Raw genomic sequence first — 23420 nt, 5'->3', positions numbered from 1 at the left:
GGCAGAATAACTATACATGATTTTTTACTGTAACAGGGAGATGAAATTCAGCCTTTAGAAGAAGTGTTAAACGAAATACCAAATGCAGTATGTTGTCAGTGTTGAAGGAGGATACATTTATCACCTACTTGTGAAGAAGTGACTGCTATATTTAAATTTTCAGAATTATCAAACACACATTAATAGCAACAGAAAATACCTTCAGTTAGCACAAGGCTTGTTTTTGCATCTCACATATGGATATCCTGTAGGTTATTTTGCGTACAAGTGTCTTAAGAGTCTTCTTAGGAGGCTGAAACCTGAAAGAAAATAATATCTAGAGAACTCATGACATCTGAATATGATACTGGTCTTTGACTCAACTATTCTGTGAAGCATGGCACTGCCCTCATTTTCTGTGACAAATTTCCCTTGTCTTCTATAGCCCTCATTTTGTTTTTTGCCACTGTTCTGTTCATCTTTCTTTCCTTTTCTTCTCTTAAACCACACCAAAGTATCCCATCAACACTCACACTGAAACATCCATAATCTATTGGAAATGTTCTTTCCATCAAACACCATCATAGTTCTCTGGTGGTTTGGATTGGGCTCTAATGGAAAATGGAGAAATGGTAGGCTCCACTGTGAGCCATGTGAACTTACTCTCGTCCAGAATCAGTGTCAACTTCAGTTCCTTGTTAGGAAACTCAGAATTGAATATTACCTGTGCTCAATTTTCCTTTTTTGAATCACACAGTCAGGATTCTTTAGGCTTCATGTGGAAATGTAAGGCTGCTATTTCATTAGTTTCAAGAGGTTTTTCCTGGCACCAGGAATTTTCACACTCCTTGTAGCAGCGGAGTATTGGTGTCAGCTCCAAACAAATCAGGCACATCATTTCTCTTGCGAAAGAAAACGCATCAGACTTTATCTAGAAAGAAAACTGTATTCCCCTTTCGTGGGGAGAAACATATATTCAGAATAACACAGACAAGGAATCACGGAACAGTAGGGGTTGGAAGGAACCTCTGGAAATCATGTAGTCCAACCTCACTAGGGAACTGCAGGTTCCCTAGGGGGAAATCACCAAAGAGATGTTGGAGGATGACGCTTCATATCTGAGCTTGTGTGGAATCCACTGTGCACATTTGCACACATTGGTAATTTTTCTAGCTGTAGAATTTGTTTGTTTTGAAGCACTTTCCAGAACAAACAGGAGAGCAAAGAACATTCTGTCACCTCCTGCAGATGCGATAGCTCTCATTTGGTAGCACTGTATAAACTGGTTTACTCCCTGGAGAGCTAAGGAATTTCACTTTAAAAGACAAACACGAGCATGTCAGTATCACTTACTCTCTACAATAGAACTGTCCTTTGAAAGTTGTAAATGAATTATTTCTTACAATGAAAGCTAACAATATATTTTACATTTGTAGAGAAAATAAGCATACTGTGAAAATACAGGTGCAGTAGTTACATAATAAATATAGTATGATCATTCATTTACAAAGAAATGTTTCCTGAATGTTTTTCTTAAAGAGTCCAGCTGAAGTAGCGCATCTGGGAAAAGCAGTACTTTGCACAATTAATCTTTGTTTGAGTTTACACTTAAAACAGACTTGGGTTTGAGTGAGGGCCCAACAGGATCTAAAGATAGAGGCAGAGTAAATTCTAGCGCTCTGGCTTTAGCTGGTGGTGGGCAAAATGGTGACATCTGTCATGAGCAGAAAAGAGAGATTTCATACAACGTAGTCTTCTGTTTTGGTTTTGCTGAGTTTAAGGTAATGGGAAGTGCTTTGCTGAGATGTCAGAGATGAGCCAAACTGAAACCTCTTCGCAAACTGAATGAATAAATGAGATTCTGTGGATGATCATTAAATGGAACTTCAGGAGTTACGGCTTTGATTTTTCCAACAGCTGCACAGAGTATGGTTGTTCATCTGCCTTCTAGGCAGATCGCTGTTTTGCTGAAAGGTCTCCCTTATTAACACTACCTCCAGCTGCACTAGACAAAGAAATTTGGACCACATGGTGGCAATTTTAAATGCTAAAATGCCTCTGTAGTATCATTAGTAGAATTTGAATTCGGCAGGCAAAAAATCAACTTCCCTTCCCTTCAAGATCTGAACTGAAGGGACTGACTTTAATATAATGGAAAGGTTTGATCTGTGTGTCTTTTTCTGTTTTAATTGGGATGTCTTTGTTTTTAAGAGGAACGTGTTAACACACATTCCTAGTAGATGCCATATGGCTCTTCGCATGGCAGCTTTGCCTTCCTGCTCTCTACATCAGCCCTAGAATATCTGTCCTTTGATCCTCTTTATTCTTCCTTTTTCTCCACTTTTTCTGTGTATGTATGTGTTTGTAGTTTGTTTCTCATTTATACCCACCTCCAGTGTTGCTGGGGCTATACCTGAAGTACTCAGTCCAGTTCTGCCATATCTTCTTCCAGTACATGAGAGTACTTGAAATATACTTGAAAAATACTTATTCAGAAATTGGTCTTTTTTTTTTTTGTTGTTGTTATCCTTCAATTAAAAGTTGAAAGAAAATTGTCATGTTATGAGACACACAAAGGCTGTATATCCATGGAGCACAGAGTACACAATTCTGACAGAAAAGATGTGGCTATGGAGAAATTAGATGACCTCAGAAGAGCTACTGTTGCCTTTCATTGTCCTCAGCTGCAGTATTCAGACCTACTGTTAGGTCATACTGTGGTACACTGCACAATCTTGTACATACACACTGGGACTGATGTGGTGTGTACAGGTGTTCATATGCATGATACACAACCAGAAGCAATGGTAACCAATGTAAGAATGGTAGAACGCTGGTGTGTCGGGTTCCTACCCTGCTATGCAGAGTGCAAAGTCATTCTTAGCCTACTTTTCCTCCCTTATATTGCTGTAGTTGAAAAAACAACCTCCTTAGAACTGTAAAACAGATTTACAGACTGCAGCTGCAGGGACAACTTACTTATTTTAATCATATTGAGACATCTTCTCAACACAATAAATCTGATATATAATGTAATACTGAACTGCATAAATGATCCTATTCTCAATGAGATAATTCAAAATCTTCCATGTAACTTCTGTAGTTAATGTGTGTAGCTTAGAGATAAAAATAAATCATATACATACCTCTTGGAATTCAAGATACTTTCTCAGGAGTGATGGGTTCCTTGGTCTCTTCTAACCCTGGTTCCTTCTGATTGTTTGAGCTCATAGCACAAGTGCTTGTGCTCGTCTTAGTGAAGAGCTGTGACACTGAATCCATGAATTCAGGAGGACCCAGTCCCAGAGTCTGTGTTACTTCTTGACGGTATTCTACATGTGTAAAGGGAAGGACAACTTTGTGAATGATTTCAGCTGGAAAATACTTGTTTCATGCTCAAGCATCACAAGAAACCTGGGGGAGATGTGGCTTGCAGAGAGGAGGCAAGTGCAGGGAGAGCTAATTATAATAGCACAGATGAAAAGTTGAAAGAACTTGAAATTGAGTAGTGCTCAAAGGCATGCCTTATTAGTGTGCTGTGCAATAGTGTTCCCAATCTGCCTTTAGCATAGTTTTAAACAAGCCCAAGTAGACTCTTAGGCCAAGCAAGACATCATCAAAATACAATTTGTCAGATAACTCAAGCAACTACTGTGTTTAACGGTATAGGTTTGTACAATTTCTTATCCTTTATATCATAGAACCATAGAGTATCCTGAGTTGGAAGGGACCCATGAGGATTATCAAGTCCAGCTCCACACAGGACCATTCAAAGACCAGACCACGTGTCTGGCAGCGTTATCCAGACGCTTCTTGAACTCCAGCAAACTCAGTGCTGTGGTCACTGCCCCAGGGAGGCTGCCATTTTAAGATCTGCCATCTTAAAAACTGTTTCTATCCTGTCACAGAAATGCCTGCTTACATTTAAAATGTCTTTTCTCCTTTTTTTTTTAGTGGCAAAGCAATGCTTTTGATCACATTCATGTGTTAGATCTCCTTATGCCTAATATGAAAACAAAGGGAACTTGTTACATGCTTCTCATTTACTGGTTTAGTTTTCATTCACTAGAAGCCCAGCGAGCTCCAGCTAAGCTCCACAAAATGCTGCCTTGAAAGAAAAGGTTAGGAAAATTTAGAACAAAATCCACCAAATAATCCATCGTCTTCAAACTTGAAATGAAATAGCATCAATAGTAAAATCATCAAAACAACAAAAAAAAGCTCTTTACTGAGGTTTTTGTGAAACTACATCTGTCAGCTGCAGACAGAGCCCTAATTTGGTGAGAGCTGATGATGGCATGCCTGCCTGAGAATCACGTTGTACCGCAGAAAGCACCAGCATTTCTGTCAGGCTGATCCTCATAAGATTTTACTGCTATGAAAAAAAAAAACTAAGCCAAGCAGATGAATCCTACTTACCAGCATCATGGAATGACTTTGAACAATAGTAATCAAGTCCAGCTTTTTACTGCAGTTTTATGTTGTTGAAAGAACGTAGCATATGGGAAATATTACTTTTGTCAGTGTTGAGACAAGTGCTAGAATTTCTGTGTAAAATGCTTACAGGATACCTTTTTCAACATGTAACCTTTGTAAAAGATTTGTGTTTATTTTGAGATTTAAAATTCTTACGGACTTTCTTCCTACATGTGCAGAAAATATATGAAAGAATGAAAGGAGGCTCTAATCATGAGGAATGTTATCCAAATGAAGCTACTTGATAGGTGTCTCACACTGTAAGGACTACATTGTTCTTGACTATGTGCAAACTTAGTGATCAAAAGGAAGTCAAGCAGCAGGAGATTGAAGTGCAGGTAGACGTTTTTCAGCTGGGTGAGTTAAGCCTTGTGAAGATCAATACCAGAGCATCTCACAACACTGGGCAGCAGGCAGTGAGAGAATGAGGTTCCACAAACTGTGTTTAGTAATGCATTAGGAGCTTCAAGGATGAGTAAAGGCTCAAGAAAGTCTAAATTCATCTTTGTAAGAAATGTGCTGTAGGCTAGGCTACACTACTAAAATAGTGCATATATTCAGAAACGCTTAATTCTCTGAAAGAGAATGATCTGTCATCTGTTCTCTAATCATGCCTAATGCACACTGGTGCTTTACAAAATATATGTGTAGCTCTATTTGGTTTATGTTGGAGGGAGAGGTGCCCAAGTGTTAGCATGGTCTATCACAGCAAGTTTCTGGAGGAAACAGAATAGCCAGGGGATGAAAGGGGCAGGGCTCTGCTTCTGAGTAATGCGCTGTAACCTGTAATGACTACTATAATGACATCTCCCTTTGCCTTGTGGAAGGCAGGTGTCAGAACAAGCATGGTTTCATAACCTAATGGCTGGAAACCTGCATGCCTATGATTTACATTTGTCTTTCTTTATATCTTATAATAACCATGGGTAGCATAACGCTTACAAGAAAACAGAAGGTTGCTTGAGGATGTCATGAGATTGTAATAGTAAGCTGTCTCCTGCATGGCTAACTGAGCTCAGATATTTATCAATGAATATATGAACGAATGAACAATACATGACAAATGTTTGACATCTCATCGATAATGCTCAGTACAAGAGATCTTATGCAGTGATTTCAGACATTCGCATTAGATATTATGGCATAATACAAAAGCTTATTCCTTAAACCGTGGAATGAATTTTGGCCTACTCTGCAGTTTCTTCTTGTTTCCTTACTACTTTGAAACTTTTAGTAAATTAATATACTTCTCTTTTCAGTGTTCTGTTTCCTGTGGGAAAGGTTTGAAGCATCGTGATGTGCATTGTTTTAATAGCTTCCAGGCTAAGATAGAGGATGGAAACTGCAGACATATAAAAAAACCAAGGACGTACAAAATCTGTAGAGCTGGAAGATGTCCTTCCTGGAAAGCCAGTGGATGGAAAGAAGTATGTAAAATTGACATGATTTTGTTCTTCCGTTCTACAGCGGTACTTGGCAAGATCGTACTCATAACATAGTTGCTTCAGTGAAAGGGAGTATCAACAAGATTAAATGTAGAAATCTGAGCATCTCCCTATGAGGACAGGCTGAAAGAGCTGAGGCTCTTCAGCCTGGAGAAGAGAAGGCTCCAAGGGGACCTTATAGTGACCTTCCAGTACCTGAAGGGGGAGTACAGAAAAGCTGGGGAGAGACTTTTTATAAGGGCAGGTAGTGACAGAAGGAGGAGAAATGGCTTTAAGAAATGGACAAGGTTTGATTTAGACTAGATATCGGTAAGAAATTACATACTATGAGGGTGGTGAGACACTGGAACAGGTTGCTCATTGAGGCCGTAAATGCCCCCTCCCTGGAAGCACTCAAGACCAGGCTGGATGGAGCTGTGAGCAACCTGGTCTAGTGGGAGGTGTCCCTGCCTATAGCAGGGGGGTATGGAAACAGATGGTCTTAAAGGTTCCTTACAACCCAAACCATTCTATGATTCTACCTGAATGGCAAGTGTAAAAATAGTATTACAGAAAGAGATACTCTCTGGTGTTATCTAGTTTTAATGATTCCTTGAATCATTAAAAAGGACCCAGACCGAACTTTCAGAGGAAAATGTGGAACCTTTGGTTATTGCAGGACGTAAACTCAGTTCCAAAATAGTTGTGATAAAAGACAGGGTGCTATCTATTACCGATCTCCTCAATTTGGCCACATTTCATTGGCTGCTCTTTCTAGAAAGAGTCCAGCAGAGGACCACAAAGATATTAAAGGGCCTGGAGCATCTCCCTTATGAGTAAAGGCTGAGTAGTCTGGGGAAAAGAAGACTGAGGGGAGATCTGATTTATGTTTATAAATACATAAAGAGAGGTGGGAGGCAAATGGATGAAAGCAGACTCTTCTCAATGGTGTGTAGTTATAGGACAAGGAGCAATGGCCTAAAACTTAAACATAGGATGTTCCACACAAACATGTGGAAGAAATTCTTTATGGTGATGGAGAATAAGAACAGGATGCCTAGAGAGGTTGTGGAGTCTCCTATGGAGATATTCAAGACCTGTCTGGATGCCTACCTATTGGACCTATTGTAGGGAACCTGCTTTAGCAGGGTGTAGGACTCGATAATCTTTTGAGAACTTTTCCAACACCTGCAATTCTGTTAATCTGTGATCTGATAGATTGTTATCTCCTTTGTGATTACACTGAATCATTGGGTGGGTTCTGGGACCTCACTGTGCTTCTGACTGGGCAAAACAGAATGTCTATCACACCATGTCCTGGCATTGTAGTAAACTAACTTTGGCCAGGAGGAAGAAAAAGAGATATCAGGTAGGTAGGATTTGAATCCTTTAAATTCATCATGATTTGAAATATTTTGTGCTACTTCAAAAGTCTGCACCATTTGCAAGACATTTCTACAATAAAATACCAAGGCTCTTTTTTTCTTTCTAGTTTAATGTTTTCATTTTAAAATAACAGGCAAGAATGTCATTCTTTAATGTAATAATGGAATGAGGTGAGTTCGGAACTTCCAGCTGTTTGATCTTGCAAAACCTTAAACTCCTGGTTTACATATGCATACAATGATTTTATTCCTGCTGTGAATTAAAGAGGCAGAGCAATTTAGGCACAGTGGATGGATTTTTTCCCATATATCTTACAGGATATATCTTATATCTTTTATTTGAATTGGAATGTACATTTTCATAATAAATTTATTCAGATATTGCATCAGAGTCAGTGGAGTGCAAGAACACTGAATAACAGACTGTACCCCATTCTGTTGACTGTTTCATTTCACACTGACCATGTGATCCATTTTGATCAATTTTAGTGTTCTGTATCCTGTGGTGTGGGAATTCAGCAAAGGGACATCTACTGTCAGCTGAAGGGCCTGGGTATAGTGAACGAAGCAATGTGCAACCACAATGCACGGCCCGCTGGCCACAGACCCTGTTGGCTGCCTGCCTGTATGCGGTACCAGTGGCTGGCAGATGGATGGGAGAATGTAAGTAACACTTTCAACTTGGATGAAGTAACTATGTTTGAGGCAAAGAGTTTTCTTACTTTTAACTTTTGGATGCCTTTCTAGTAGCCACTGCATTGCAGAATAGCAGTTGAATGTTCTTTTAGCAGAAAAATATATTTTCAGAGTGTGAGAGTGAATTTTCCTTCCCTATCAAATACTTGCATATTCCAACTGGGTATTCACTTCTCCTCACAACAAATGCACCATGTTTCACTACATCATCTCTCTCCTTCATAACTTCTTTCACATTTTTATTGCTGTTTGCTTGAAATTCCTGTGTTCAATTCCTTTCTCACCAGATTCATATATAGCCCTGTATATCTTCCATTAATAGTAGCTCTTCAAGTATTTATCCATCTGTATTCCTCTCCTGGGGTACTATGTACTCAAACTTGGAATATTTTGCCCAGCTGTCTCTGCTCTGGGTGCTGATGTGTCATTTCCTCACCCCACTGGTCACAGTGTATCAGAAAAGTTTCCAGATCTACATATACAGAGCTCACAGCTGGGAGGTTTGCTGTTATCTGTAACCAACGTTCTCATATTAAATATGCATTTTCATACTAAAATTAAGAATCCTTACTGAAATAATATATAAAGTATTCTTCTGCCTGTTCTCTTTGCCTAACAATTGGGTTATCCCTAGTTTGCCTAATATTCTGGGCTACTCCATGCCATTAAGAGGTGTGGTTTTCCTATAAGCTACACCAGTCAACTGGTGCGCAAACACCACTGCTTTTCTATGTCAGTAACATGGTATCACTTCAGTTCATGTTCATGCGGAGAGAATAGAAAGCTAAAGCTAAGCTTTTCATCAAAAAGATTGTTTACTTGGCTCTCATCTTGTTCAGGTGAGGTTTGTAAGCCCAAGTGTACATTTTGCAGCTTCTTTCAACAGTGTGCTTACCTCAGTGAAATCTGCAAAGCTGTTCCTTGGGCCTCAGTTCTTTCTCATGGAGAGGACACTGAAATGGGGAGAGCACTTTGTAGCTGGAAGGCAGGGCTGCCATATGGGGGGCCCAGATGAGATGGAAGAACAGAATGACAACATGACAACAGCTTTATGGATTTCAACAAAACAGAAGTGGAGCATAGCCCAGGAAATGAAGACCCCTGGGGAAGAACAGCTGAGAGGCTGGTGACAGCTGCTGGTGTGTGGCTGAAGCAGTAATGGCCAGCAGCCTCCTAGGCTGTACCAACAGGGATACTGCCAGGAGAGCAAAGTGATCATCTCCTGTTTCTCAGCACTTGTTGGGCCATGCCTAATTTCCACACCTGGTTCTGCTAGCCCAGCGTAAAAAAGACATTGAGAAATGGGAGCGCATTCAGCAAAGAGCCTGCAGGCTGACTGGGGGCTGAGCACCTGCTGGTGAGCAGGGACTGAATGGACCAGGAGAAGGGGTGGTTTGAGGGAAATGTAACAGGAGCCTTCTAAAATCTGCAAAGAAGTTGCCAAGATGAAACCAGACTCTCCACAGTGCTAAAGGGTCAGACGACAAGATGAACAGGAGTAAGGTGAAGCCAGAGGTTTGCGGGAAGTTGTAAAAACCTTTTTCTCAGTGAAGACAACTGAAGAAGTGGAATGGACCACCTAGAGAAGCTCTTGCAGTCTCGTCAGGGTTTTCAATGTAATTTGGTAGTGTTGGAGGTTACATCTAGCAGAGCTGCTCTATCTTACAGCATCTGTTTTCTGTGCTTCAGGTTGCCACTTTGATTCAGTAATATTAGAATGTGAACAATAGCTTTGGCCTATGTATCACACCTTGGTAAGTCTCCTAATTGATTGTGTGTTGGTTCAAATTTGGGTTAAATTATGTTCAGGTCTCTGACTAGAATCAACAGGCACTAAGTAAGCAGTGGTATTGCTTATTGCATCTGCTGAGACTGGAGTTTGTGTATTTGAGCCTTCCTTTTTCATCACAACAGGTTAGTTTTAGCGTCCAGAGCAGTATTGTTTTCTTTTGCTCTATTAGTGTAATATTGTGTACATGCTTCTAGGAAATACTTATGTTTTGCTTTCAAGACCAAGCTATTCTTTTCATATTTCACTGAAATCCTATTTTGACTCTTTTCATACAGAAAAGCTTTTTCACTCACCCTATCATTTAGCCTGACTTGTTTATTTTCTGTTCCATCTCACCCACCAGTTACCATGTCATGTCATGAAGTGCTATTGTTTTGTTTCCCATCTGACTGGAGGTACCCGAACACTGAAAACAAGACACAGTTCAGACCAATGCTGATAACAGATTTCGTATAGGTTGTTGCTGTCTGGGCCTTAATGATGTGTGACAATTGGCAAATAGCCTTACTCTGTAAATAACGAGTTTAGGTACACAAACTGTGATTGTGTTTCTCATACTCAGTGCTTGACGTCATATAGAAGAAAGGAGATACACCAGAAGATTAAGTGTGTGGATGAAAACCAGGTCCAAGTAGATGAAAGCTTCTGCGATCCTGCCACAAAGCCTCCATCCATCAAATCCTGCTGGAGAGCTCCCTCCAAGTACATTGTGCTCACAGGAGAATTGTCACAGGTAAACTAATGATCTCGCTTACATCTCTTTTGCATAACTTTACACTGAAGCGTATTATGCTGCTGTAAAATGTGCAGAGAGAAAACAATCAAACAAACATATTTTCACCTGAATTTGAGTGCCCTTACCACAGGGCTCCTCTGCTGGCTCCCAGGGAAATCACAGAATCACAGAATCACAGAATTGTAGGTGTTGGAAGGGACCTCTAGAGATCATCGAGTCCAACCCCCCTGCCAAAGCAGGCTCCCTACACCATGTCACACAGGAAGGCGTCCAGGCAGGTCTTAAATATCTCCAGAGAAGGAGACTCCACCACCTCCCTGGGCAGCCTGTTCCAGTGCTCTGTCACCCTGACTGTAAAGAAGTTCTTCCGCACATTTGTGCGGAACTTCCTATGCTGTACTTTCATCCCATTACCCCTAGTCCTATCCCCATGCACTACTGAAAAGAGACCAGACTCACCACTATGGCTCCCACACCTCAGGTATTTATAAACCTGGATCAAGTCCCCTCTCAGCCTTCTTTTCTCAAGGCTAAACAGACCCAGTTCCCTAAGTCTCTCCTCATAGGGGAGATGCTCCAGGCCCTAATGTCACAGAATCACAGAATCACAGAATCACAGAATTACCCGGGTTGGAAGGGACCTCAAGGATCATGTAGTTCCAACCCCCCTGCCTGGCAGGGCCACCAAACATACACCTTTACTAGATCAGGTTGCCCAGGGCCCCGTCCAACCTGGTCTTGAACACCTCCAAGGACGGGGCATCCACAACTTCACTGGGCAGCCTGTTCCAGGACCTAACCACCCTTCTAGTAAAGAACTTTCCCCTAACATCCAACCTAAATCTTCCCTCCTTCAACTTAAAACCATTTCCCCTAGTCCTGCTATTATCAGTCTTATCCTTGATTTAAGTGACATGTGGGTTCAATCTCTTGTTTCCCTTGCACTACTGACATGTGTATATATATGCACATATTGCAGCTGAGAGGGAACTGCTCTGTAAGCTCTGAGAAGAGATACAATGTCCTATCTCATTGCATGTGCTATTGCAGCAGACCTCAACTTCTGCATCAATATGCCATAAATCAGATTGTATGATTTTGCCAAAACAAGGGTTGGAGATGACATATCTGTGTTTGCAGTGCTGTGGGAAAGTTCAGCTTCACAAGAATAACACCAGTGCTTGGGATTTTGTTTTAGTGTTCAGCCAGCTGTGGGTTGGATTACCAGCAGCGGATCACATACTGTGTTGGAATCCATTCTGTTCAAAACAAGCGTGCTTATGGCCTTCGAACGGTGGCATATCGAGAATGCCCAGTAACACCCTCTCCATACATTTATAACTGTAATATCAAAGGATGCTCACAAGCAGTGACCTGGAGAGTGGGAGAGTGGACCAAGGTGAGTACAGATGTGCAAGCTGATTTTTGATAGTTGCCTCAAAATCATAAGGGTGTCAAGGCATTCGCTGATATACTTCTGTTTATTATTAACTGCCTTCTAAACTAACTCCTGATTGCTATCCATGTCTAGTGCTCAGTGTCTTGTGGAGCAGGGGTAAAGGAGAGAACAGTAGCGTGTATGACTGAAAATGGCTTATCCAGTGACTTGTGCCTGCCGCATTTAAAACCAGATACCAGGAGGATCTGCCATGCAGAGGACTGTAAGTGACGGCTGTACTTGTTAAATGAACTTAATGTTTTCCGAGTTGATTTATACAAAAACAGTGATCATATTAAGAGCACAATTATGGGAAATTAAGTACTAAAACTGCATTCTATTCATGAAATATTAATATGATTTAATCATTCATTTTGAAGGTGAAATTATTACCACCTGCAAAGATATCCAGATTAAAAAAGGGATGAGAAAAGACGGTGAATACCTACTCAACATTAAAGGAAGGATGATAAAAGTATGCTTAATACTTGAGTTTTTATGAACTCTATTTTATTAAATAATACTTTTCTCATAAAGATTTTGCTAAAGGTCTATATTTGCTCTTGCAGATCTACTGTTCGGACATGCACTCAGACAATCCCAAAGAATATCTGACGTTGTTAAAAGGAGAAACAGACAATTTCTCTGAGGTGTATGGACTCAGGTAAAAAAACAACAACAACAACAACAAAGAGTCTTGTTAAATTTATTAAGTGCCATTATTTCTTCCAGAATAAACATTAAAATGATATTTACCTTTAGAAAGAACAGATTAATATAATTTATTTTTCTCAATTTTCTGTTTTGAATATCCAGACATATGAACACATCTGCAGAAATGGGGATATTTCCAATCTGGACTTGAGATAATTGCAATAAATTATTACATTTTATTTTTTTTTCTATCTTGACTTCAGAAATGGCTTCAATCCACGTTTGATATTTCAGTTTAGCTGAGCTAATAGCTGAATTTTGTGTTCAGTAATTGTTTAATATTATGTCAGTGGCATAGTGCAATACAATTATTTTTCACTACAGTATTCTGTTACAGAAAAATGTCAAATGGAAAAATAAATCTTTGCTATTCTCTAGGTTACAGAATCCATATGAATGTCCTTTCAATGGAAGCAGGAGGCAAGACTGCGCTTGTCGAAATGATTACCTTGCAGCTGGCTTCACGGTCTTTAGCAAAATAAGATTTGATGTCGCCTCCATGCAAGTCAGAAGTAAGCATTTTGTCAGTTATAGCCAGTGTGAGCCTTCCGATGATGTGCATCGGCTGTGATTAGAGAATTATCTTTTCAACTCACTTGTGGATCTAGTAATGTCATTACTGGGCAAGCAAAATTCTTTACAACTTCATAGAATCATAGAATTACTCAGGTCGGAAGAGACCTCAAAGATCATCAAGTCCAACCACAGACTAAACATAGTACCCTAACAACCCTCTGCTAAATCATATCCCTGAGCACCACATCCAAATGGCTCTTAAACACATCCAGGGATGGCGACACAACCACCTCCCTGGGGAGCCTATTCCAGTACTTAACTACCCTTTCTGTAAAGAAGTGTTTCCTAATATCCAACCTAAACTTACCTTGGCTCAACTTGAGGCCTTTTGTCCTGTCACTTGTCACCAGTGAGAAGAGACTTGTCCCACTCTCACTGTAAGCACCTTTCAGATACTGGAAGAGAGCAATAAGGTCTCCCCTCAGCCTCCTGAACAGCCCCAGCTCCTTCAGCCTCTCCTCATAGGGGTGATTTTCCAAGTCCTTCACAAGCCTTGTTGTCCTTCTCTGGACCTGCTCCAGTACTTCCACGTTCTTTCTATACTAAGGTGCCCAAAACTGAACACAGTACTCGACATGAGGCCTCACCAGTGCTGAGTACAGGGGCAGGATGACTTCCCTAGTCCTGCTCACCACACCATTCCTGACACAAGCCAGGATGCCATTGGCCTTCTTGGCCACCTGGGCACACTGCTGGCTCATACTCAGCCGACTGTCCATCATCACAACAAGGTCCCTTTCCATCAGGCAGCTTTCCACTTCGGTGGAAATTTCAAAGAAGAAAAAAAAAAACATACAAGAAACAGAGAAACACTTCCTGTGTTAGTTTGTGCCAAGTGGTCAAATGACCTGAATTTTGTATTTGCTTATTTAATTTACAAGTGAATTAGATTCAGCTTCAAAGATTTTGTTCCCGTTATTCCATTTCCTCAAATTCACTGGCATATTTTTCTTGAGAAGGCCATGCCATGTTCTAGGTAGACCCTTCTCAGACAGAAAGAACTGGAATTCTTGCAACACTTTCAAGTCTCTGTCTGAAGGTGTCAAGCTGGGCCACAGCCAGCTCACGTGGAGCAAAGTCCAGGTGCACATCCTCCTATCTTCATCCCATCTCAGGGAGCAAACTGGGCTTGTAGGTTTGATTCATGTGGCATTAGATGGAATGGACTATGTAAAACATAGTTTATTTAAAAAAAGAAAAAAAGATTGTCTTTTTTCACACTGTTTTCACCTGAGATTCTTACATTCTAATGCAGTACTTTCAGTGTTGAGTAATCTTCTGTTTTCTAGCCACAGATTTTCTTTTTGCTCAGACTATACTTGGGAGAGCAGTTCCATTTGCTACAGCTGGAGATTGCTACAGCGCTGCCAGATGTCCACAGGTATTTATGATTTCTTTCCCCTTAGAAAAAAGTTTTACTGATTTAGTGCTGTAAGATTCTAAATTTCTGAAATTCATTCTGTCTGGTGTGTGTGTGTGACATTAATAAGGGCTTTTTTCTTACTTCTTCTTCTGTTCCATTGTCTGTTTCTTTCTGTTTCCACCAGAGGAAATCAACCCTGTTTAGCGGCTATATTCAATGTTAGTGTTTTAGTTTGGACTGGCTGGGGCTTCTTAAGAGAATGTTGGTATCCCAGCTTTCTGTTTGTTGGTTCATGCCATGGAGCAGTGTTGGAACACATGAACTGGATGCCCTCAGGATGAAACTGAATCAAATAATGAGTTCCAGAAGGGCCATATGCTCTCCAACTGCTGATGAGAACTCAGTCTATGGGACTAGATGAGAGTTAGTCCAGTGTAAAGTTCTGATTTGTCTACTATATATGGATATGAGGTTCTTGACTTTTTCACTTCACAGTTTTGCCCATGCTGCACTCTACTCCTTGCTAATGCAGTTATAGCCCTGGTCTAATCTGGTCAAACTCAGCTGTACTTGGAAGAAATGGGATTCCCTAGAAAGTAGTTCATAGACTCTTACCACATTAGAAACTTTAGGATGTCCTAAGGTGCTTGATAATGAACTCAAGATCATCTTCTGGAAGTTTATGTTTATTTTCATTCTTTATAAAGGGAAATAAAACCAATAAGCTCAGATTTGCATGGAAGTGAATCCTTGTCTATCTAATCTGGATGCCTAAGCTTAAGACAGGCTATTTAAGAAATTTTTACTGTCTGAAAACAGAAATTCAGGCCTTTAGTGAATTGTACGCAGGTGGCTGGGAGTGTTCAGATTAGAGTTCTGCCTAAACCATCACTTAGGCTCTTTGTGAAGGTAGCATTTACTTTTCAACACATTGCTCCTCTGTGCAGGTGTAATTTAATCATTTTCTATTCCCAGGTTTGTTTACCAGCTTTTAAATTATTTTTCTTGTTCTCCTATGAACCATCTGTGTTATGAAGATAGTTTTCAGAGTATTTATTTGCATAAGCAACGATTTTAGAATCAATAAAATGTTTTGAGTGGTTTGTAAAGCAGAGCATCCTATTAAGCAACAAATTTATTTGTTTTAACTTCCACTTATGTTCATGTTCAGTTATGTTATTAAGTTTACAGAGTAAGAAATGGGAGATGATGTGATGATGATGCTTGGGCAGTTTGCATGCAAATGTTTGAGACTCAGATGGCTAAGAAGTGATTTATCTCTAATTTCCAGACATCAGGGCCTGACTGTGTTATCTCCTAAAAGTTCAGGCACTTAGAAATGTCCTTCAAGAAAGTCAGCTTCTCTCTTGCATACTGCATGTACATACTTTTTGAAAATCTAATTTAAATATATAGCAAGGAGGCTAAAATAAATTGAATTAACTGATTATAGAATCATAGAATGGCCTCGGTTGAAAAGGATCACAATGATCATCCTGTTTCAACCCTCCTGTTATGTGCAGGGTCGCCAACCACCAGACCAGGCTGCCCAGAGCCACAATCCAGCCTGTCCTTGAATGCCTCCAGGGATGGGGCATGCACAGCCCCCTTGGCAACCTGTTCCAGTGCGTCACCACCCTCTGTGTGAAAAACTTCCTCCTAATATCTAATCTAAATCTCCCCTGTCTCAGTTTAAGACCATTCCCCCTTGTCCTATCACCATCCACACTCATAATCAGCCATTCCCCTTCCTGATTATATGCTCCCTTCCAAGTACTGGAAGGCCACAGTGAGTCTGCCCGAAGCCTTCTCTTCTCCAAGCTAAACAAGTCCAGTTCCCTCAGCTTTCCTTCATAGAAGAGGTGCTCCACCCTGATCAACTGATGTCAGTTCTGCACTCAGACTTTGGAAACAGGTGGTACTTACTTACTACAGAACAACTTGTTTGTGTGTTTTTGTGTCAGAATAGTCAAAAGATAGGAAATAACATGATGATATAACCCAGGAGAAGTATGCATCTTTGAGTACTTAATGTCCAGACATAACCTAAGTTATATATAAGTAAGTGCTTTAGTATTTTGAACTCTGTTAATCAGTTCTGTATTCTACCTTTTGTTTTTGTTTTGTTAGGGACAGTTCAGCATTAACTTGGCTGGTACAGGTCTGAGATTATCCAGTACCGTTAGGTGGATGGCTCAGGGCAACTATGCAACCGCTGACATACACAAATCCCACGTAAGTCAGTGCTGTTTTCCTTTACCTGCTATTGTATAATATTATGCCTCTGAGTCTTCTGATGATGACTCCTTAATACAAAGCTATTTATTAATAAAATATACAGCGCTCAAGGTCACTGATCTATCTAAATCTTCTTCCAAGTGTAATATGATAAACTAATCTTAAAGATATCATGACATGTTTAATCGCACCTCCTGGAATCTAATCCAGATAGCACTGCCTACCTAGCCTTCTCTTACTGGTTTTAAAAGTCTGTTGTCATAATGATTGGGTTCATTAAAAATTTGAAGGTACTTTATATTGCCTCATACAAAATACCGTATTATTGAAGATACATACTGCATACTACAGAAGGTGCCTTCAACTTGTCTCATAGTGGAAACCAAATGACCAATTGAACAGGAGCAGTAAACAAGCACAGTTAAGGAAAATACTGCATACCAAGCTAGGGTGGAAGGTATACAACAATAATGATAAAGGATATCTGTGCCTGTTCTGTTAATTAAATGCTATCTCTTGATTTAGTAATTGTAGGTTTGACTTGTAAAATGTCTATTGTGTGCAGACCTCAAGGAGAATTTCATACAACTGAGATTTCAGTGGCTTCTCTTGATTGACTGTTCTCTCTGTCTAATTTCTAGGATGGTACCAAAATATATGGAAGATGTGGAGGGTTTTGTGGGAAATGTATTCCTAACACAATTACTGGTCTCCAGCTTCAAATAAAGTGAGAACTCTGTTGTGGTTAAGAACATCAAAGCAAGAACATCTGTCCTTTAGGTGCAAATTGTTGGTGCTGTGTATATATTTATTTTTTAATTCTTTCATCTTGGTAATGCTCATTACTGTAATGCTCACTGCTGAGAATCCTGTATTCTTTGGTGTTTATTCGGGGAGGTACTGCCTGTTTATGGGCTAACAAGTTTGTAAATCACAGCCTTCAGGTTTTAATGGGGAGACCTCAGTTCTTTGTAAAGTAGAAGCATCAGCAAGTAAATTGCACTCATGTTGCTGACATGCATAAACCTTAAACTGTGCCATAACTGCAGTACTTAACTTACAACTAGCCAGTGCGTTTCTTTCTGGAACATTCAGTATTTTCTGCACTGATTTTCTAGATAGGCTCTACTAAAATTTGGAAAGGAAAGGAAATGATTGGTATGTAGAGAAAACAGCTGGTAATTTCAAATACTTGCAACTTTGCGTATCCTGTTAGGAATTATCTGTCAATAATTTTCAGCAGGAAAGTACAAAACCAGTGTTCTTTCTCCTCAGAGAGTTTCTATAGATCTGTGTGCTTTTCTGTCAGTAAAAACATTTTTCCTTGTTTCTCTCATTAAATCCCTCATGGTGCTCAAATGCTAGCGGTAATGCTGAAAAGTGTGGTTTAACCTTTGTAGTCTCTATAGCACATGTTAAACATTTAGCGCTTAGTATTTCTGTGGTTACAGGAAGAGAAAATAAGGAGAAATATTGCTTGGAAATCTGATTTTTATCCCTGCCTCTCAACCAAATATACTGTAAAAGCAGTTTATCTGTTGACCATATCACCTTGTGTGTGATTGTATGGATATGTATTTACTTAAAGCCTTCCTATATACACCTTATTACAACAGCATATTCGTAATGACTAGTGTGTCTCCCTTTGATATATCAGTTCAATCTAATTTTCAATAACCTTACTGAAAACTCTGGGCAGCATCATGCTCATAGTGTGGCTGATGTCCATCTTTGACTCACTTTGATTTCTGAATGGTTGTAAATGCAGCTGCTAATTATAATTATTTCTTCCAGAAAAGTAACTGTATGATAGAGGGGAAGGCTGGCAGATTTGTTGTTCTGGATTACCTTACAGTCCAGAATTGTAAAAGTATGTGGTAACACAGATGTGTTCCAAGCAAAATTTTCCACATGTGTAGTATCTTATATGATGTACTGGATAACTAATACATACTTCTGACAGTGTGCATTCTGTAAACCAAATACTTGTTTTGTATGCTGGTAAAACTGATAGATCAAATGGCAACTATATCAGATTTTTACCCACAAAGAGCTAACCACAACTTAGTAATATGTATTAATTAAAAACAGTACTGTACCACATAGGTGTAAGCAGCTACATTTTAGATAACACACGTAGGTAATTATTTCTTTTTTATCTCTGCATCAGAAATGTATTTTTGCACTATGTGCCTTGTATTAATTGTAAAAGTTATTAAGAATTTAAAACGTTATTTTCCTAGAAATGTTTATAATTAAAACCCTGTAATTTATAAAGTATTTATATAATAAATATGCTTGTGTGAATGGTACTTGTATACTTATATTTTTTTTTAATCAAATGCAGAACTATGTCAACTTGTTTGTGCAACGAATAATTATGATATTAATACCTCCTTGCCTTGATAGATACAAATACTGGAATAACTGCTGCACAAGCAGATAACAGTCATGCAATCTAGAAGGAAATCCTACTTCAGAGGTGTAAACTCCATGTCAGCATGTCCCTAGCACAATGCTCACCTATACCTTTCTTGAGGAGGTTGCTTGTAAAACGTTCACTGAAATTATCTACTTCAGTTCTTCCTCCTCCCTGTGCTAAACTCAGATCAATTCTTTCATAGTCTGATCCCTCAGTGGCTGCTTTGGCAGGAGGTAAGCTGCAGTCTATCTCCATCTACAGGAGAATTGTTTTCTTTTCAACACTGAAATAATGATTACAGGCTGGGAAGTGCTCTGCACTTCTGCTGCAAAATCACTGAAAATCCTTTCAAACAAAGTGACTTTTCACTTCATATTCCAACACAGCGTATTCTTATAAATATATATATATTATTTAAATAATTTTTTCTATAATTATAGTACGCCTTCTGACTGAGTTCAGCTTCTATATGAAACAGCATCACTTTTTATTTATTTATTTATATGGGGGGGGCGGGGGGGGAGGGCTGTTTTTGGGGTTTTCAGCCCTAGCATAGGGAGAAACTGGTGTGTTCTGGCATTGTATGAATTCCTCATATTATGATTCTGATTTAACTGAGAATCAAGGTTTAATCGATCCTTCCATTTAAACATCATTGGTTAATTTTCATCTTGAGGGTAATTTAAGGAAAATGTGAGCCTGATGATTGACTCTGATGAATATGGAAACTTGGTGATGCTGATGTGTTTACAGGACCATGTAATAAAGGGTTAGTTGTGGGCTGTACGTACCGTATTGTGCTTCTGTTTCTTCCAACTGTTGTGTCTGAGCAGAAAAAATGCATCCAGAAATAGTTTTAAAGCAAGATCATTCATTTTTTTAATACAAATTAATTATTAAAATGAAAATTACATATAAGCCTTGCAGTTGAGATTTCACGTCAGCAATAAATGAGTGTTGGCTTTATTTATTTACTTACCTATAAAATTGAACCAGTTCCTAATTGCCCTGTAAAGAACCCCACCATAACCTTTTAAAGAAATTAGTTTTCGTGACACAATACGCTTTCCTAGTCTCCTGTGAATGTGGGGCTTAAGTCATGGAATTCCACAGGTAGGCCTTGGATGCATTTATGCTTATTGTACTATTGACTAATTGTAGTATTTGACTCACTTAACACACACAAATTAGTACTGGAAGCCAGCTGGCCAAGCCAACAGGAGGCAATGTCCTCAAGGCTAAAGAGCAGCAGGCCTGGGGAAGGAGATGCAGCCCAAGGCCTGGCTGCTGGTCTGGCTCTTGTAAGGCCTGCTTTGCTCTGTGGGAGTACCTGGTCATCGCCACCTGAGTCTTCTTCAAGATGACTTTGTTGTATTAAAGAAAATATAGAGGGGGGTCAGGGGGGTTAAGCAGGGGGGAGGTAGAGCTCATCAGCCTCCCTGTCTCTGCTGTGCACTGGAAATAGGCTGAATAGACCACAGGAAAAATAAGATGTTGCTTTTAAAGTGCATTCCTGCTTCACAGTGCTGGCTTCCCTTCAGACAGAGCAGTTACTGTGATAAGAGAAGAGGAAAATTACCTTCTGCATCTTGCTCAAACAGAAGAACAAGCGATCTGTCTTGGAGCTGAATCTGACATTTAATCTTCTCATCCACAGAAGGTGGTTTTCTTTTGCACAATTAAGTTTATTTTGCAATAGCAAAGCTTGAGAGGCTTTTCTGCCCTTTGTTTATCCTGGCCTTGGAGAAGCAATTTCTCCTCGTGTTCAGTTATGACAGATATTCCTTTGAATTGGCTGTATAAAAATACTGTAGCAGGCAGAGCACAGCAAAGATCTAACTGTATTTATGTCTATATTCTGTCTTTAAACACGAACAGCTGTGCATACATTCATCTGTCTCATGTCTGACTGCGCTGCCATCCAGAACCTTTTCCTTTTTAATAAACAAATGTTTCCTTCTTTAATCTCTGTGTGTGTGTTTTCTCTCAGTTCCTGCAACAAAATTTTCTTGTCCGCATATGTTTTTCAAATCTTATTTGTATAATTAAACAAAGCATGCAGCACAGAGAGCCTGCTCGGTAAATGGTAGTTCTCTGCTCTCTTTCACAGCAGCAGAAATAAAATAAGCTATTTCTGTCTCACACACCATTCCTGTTTTGTTTTGGAAAGCAAAATCGCACATTCATGAATACTGAAAGGCTCTTTTTGAAATGCTTGTATGGTCTTATTTTACAGTCTGACTTACAGAAGCAAGGAACTTTCAGAGAGCTCATGCGTTTTCGGTACGCAAAAGCCTGGACGAATTCACGGCAGCAGCAGATACCCAGCCCTAGTGGGACTGAATCCTTTTTGCACATCAGCTGTCTCTGGTGGTTGTTCATTGATCGTGCTAATGATGCCCACGGTCAGTTCATCACTCCCCGTGAGTTTCCTTTGGAAGCCGCAATAATTGACAGTGTGGTACAGAAAACATACTGCCATTTGTGCTGGTGAAATCAGGGGGCAGCAAGTTTCTTTTCAGAGTTTTGTATTTAAAATATCTTGCAGGAAAGGCTTGTAAAAATATTTATTTAACACCTCTATAAAGCAAACAGAGCAGTGCTGCCATTTGCGTTCCTCGAAGGTCCGCCACTCAAACAAGGCCAAGAAAGCAGCCACCAGTAGCCCCTTTCATGCACATTTATGCAGTATTTGGCCCAGAATTCTTTTGCCCTTCAGTATTCAGTCTCAAATTTATCAGTACTGCTGCTAGAAAAGGAACACCATCTTTGGCTCCTCAGCCAAATCCCTGCTGATGGCTTCTAAGAGAGGAAGAAAAAGAGGAAAATGCATCGTTTTTGCCTCAAAGAGAAAACACAGAAGCAGTTTGTTTTTTATAGAGCTAGCACAAAGTGCCACTAGGGCGTGTGCAGTAAAAAGGGACTATTTTACCTCAAGAGCCTCAACTTATGTGTTAGGGTTAAGGACTTGTTGCCATTCCTTCGTTTATGCTTGAGTATATTTGGTACTCTGCAGCCAAATATTTACTCAGAGTGATTATCATGAGATAGGTCGATGGAGGAGAGTGCCGAGAAGCTTACAAGAGGGAGCTTGTCTTTGGATCGAAAGTGCACTGTTCTGCAGTGTGTTTGCCTGGCCAGCTGTCGACAGCATTGCTTCATGTGAAATTCAACATTCAGAAGATTTTCGATGAAGCAAAGGAAGTGAACTCCACAGCACTGTTCTGAGCAGCAACGTACGCCCCTGGCTAAGCAGAGACACACAGAGGTCTTTTTCTCTTAGTTGGAAACAAGCTTCCGGCTATCTGAAAAGCTTACCCAGCCCATAATCACAAAAAAGCCCCACTGTTATCAGTGTTAGGTTGTTACTGCTGTAATAAATTATATATAAGCTCTGAGAATCATGAAATTTTCATTAAAATAAATCTACAGGCAGTTCTGGGCTGTGCAGTGACTTTTTCTCTCTGCATGTTTCGTTCCATATGCAATAAACAGAGTTTTATACCCTTTGGATGAACCTGGTATTTCTAGCTGAAACAACTTTCTTTGGGGAAAATTAGTTCTTCAGAAGCTTTACTTCCTGAAAATGTGAGGTAGCCTGTTTTAGTGCTTCCGCCCTAGGAACAGACATTGAAACAACCATGAAATGGCCTCAAGTTCTGCCAGGGTAAGTTTAGGTTGGATATCAGGAAGAACTTCTTTGCAAAAAGGGTTGTTAAGCACTGGAATAGGCTCCCCAGGGAGGTGGTTAATTCACCATCCCTGGATGTGTTTAAGAGCCATTTGGATGTGGTGCTCAGAGATATGATTTAGCAGAAGGTTGTTAGAGTTAGTCCAATAAGACTTCTGGCCCTGGTCCCACTGGTTACCACACCAAGGTGCATTTCCAGCCCTTCTCTGAATCCCAGTGGCACAAAGCAGCAGTTCTATACTAGTGCACGGATCCTGCTCCTGCCTTTGAGACCTCAGGCCATAGGCTTGGTTTGGTTCTGTTTCTGTGTACATGTGTGTGTCTGTATACAACTGCAGATAAACACACTCACTAGTATCTACTTTTGCATTAAGGTTTGTTCCTGGTTCTGTGTCTTCCTCTAGTGTTTTGTTCAGGACAAAGCATGCAGTTATTTTTTGTATCTATTTTTCAAGAGATACTAATAGGAAAACAGGAGAAATGATGTGAC

General features: G+C 39.9%; 1 protein-coding gene across 3 annotated transcripts in view; it reads left to right on the top strand.

Annotated features, from left to right (window-relative positions):
* Window positions 1-19709, top strand: part of ADAMTS20 (ADAM metallopeptidase with thrombospondin type 1 motif 20) — an 87552-nt gene extending 67843 nt beyond the window's left edge. For 2 of the 3 annotated variants that reach the window (XM_032443193.1, XM_032443192.1), the window contains 11 exons: window positions 5715-5882; window positions 7754-7927; window positions 10315-10485; window positions 11687-11887; window positions 12020-12149; window positions 12307-12401; window positions 12496-12590; window positions 13019-13152; window positions 14506-14597; window positions 16710-16814; window positions 17459-19709. In XM_032443193.1, the coding sequence (XP_032299084.1) occupies window positions 5715-5882; window positions 7754-7927; window positions 10315-10485; window positions 11687-11887; window positions 12020-12149; window positions 12307-12401; window positions 12496-12590; window positions 13019-13152; window positions 14506-14597; window positions 16710-16814; window positions 17459-17548 (1455 nt within the window). In that variant the 3' untranslated portion in view covers window positions 17549-19709. The remainder of the gene's footprint in view (window positions 1-5714; window positions 5883-7753; window positions 7928-10314; window positions 10486-11686; window positions 11888-12019; window positions 12150-12306; window positions 12402-12495; window positions 12591-13018; window positions 13153-14505; window positions 14598-16709; window positions 16815-17458) is intronic. The other variant, XR_004306446.1, reaches the window with a different exon arrangement.
* Window positions 19710-23420: the final 3711 nt, after the last annotated feature.

Source organism: Coturnix japonica, chromosome 1 (assembly GCF_001577835.2).
Source record: "Coturnix japonica isolate 7356 chromosome 1, Coturnix japonica 2.1, whole genome shotgun sequence".
Taxonomy (NCBI): domain Eukaryota; kingdom Metazoa; phylum Chordata; class Aves; order Galliformes; family Phasianidae; genus Coturnix; species Coturnix japonica.
The sequence above is the reverse complement of the archived record's forward strand: the minus strand, read 5'-3'. Positions and strand labels throughout refer to the sequence as shown.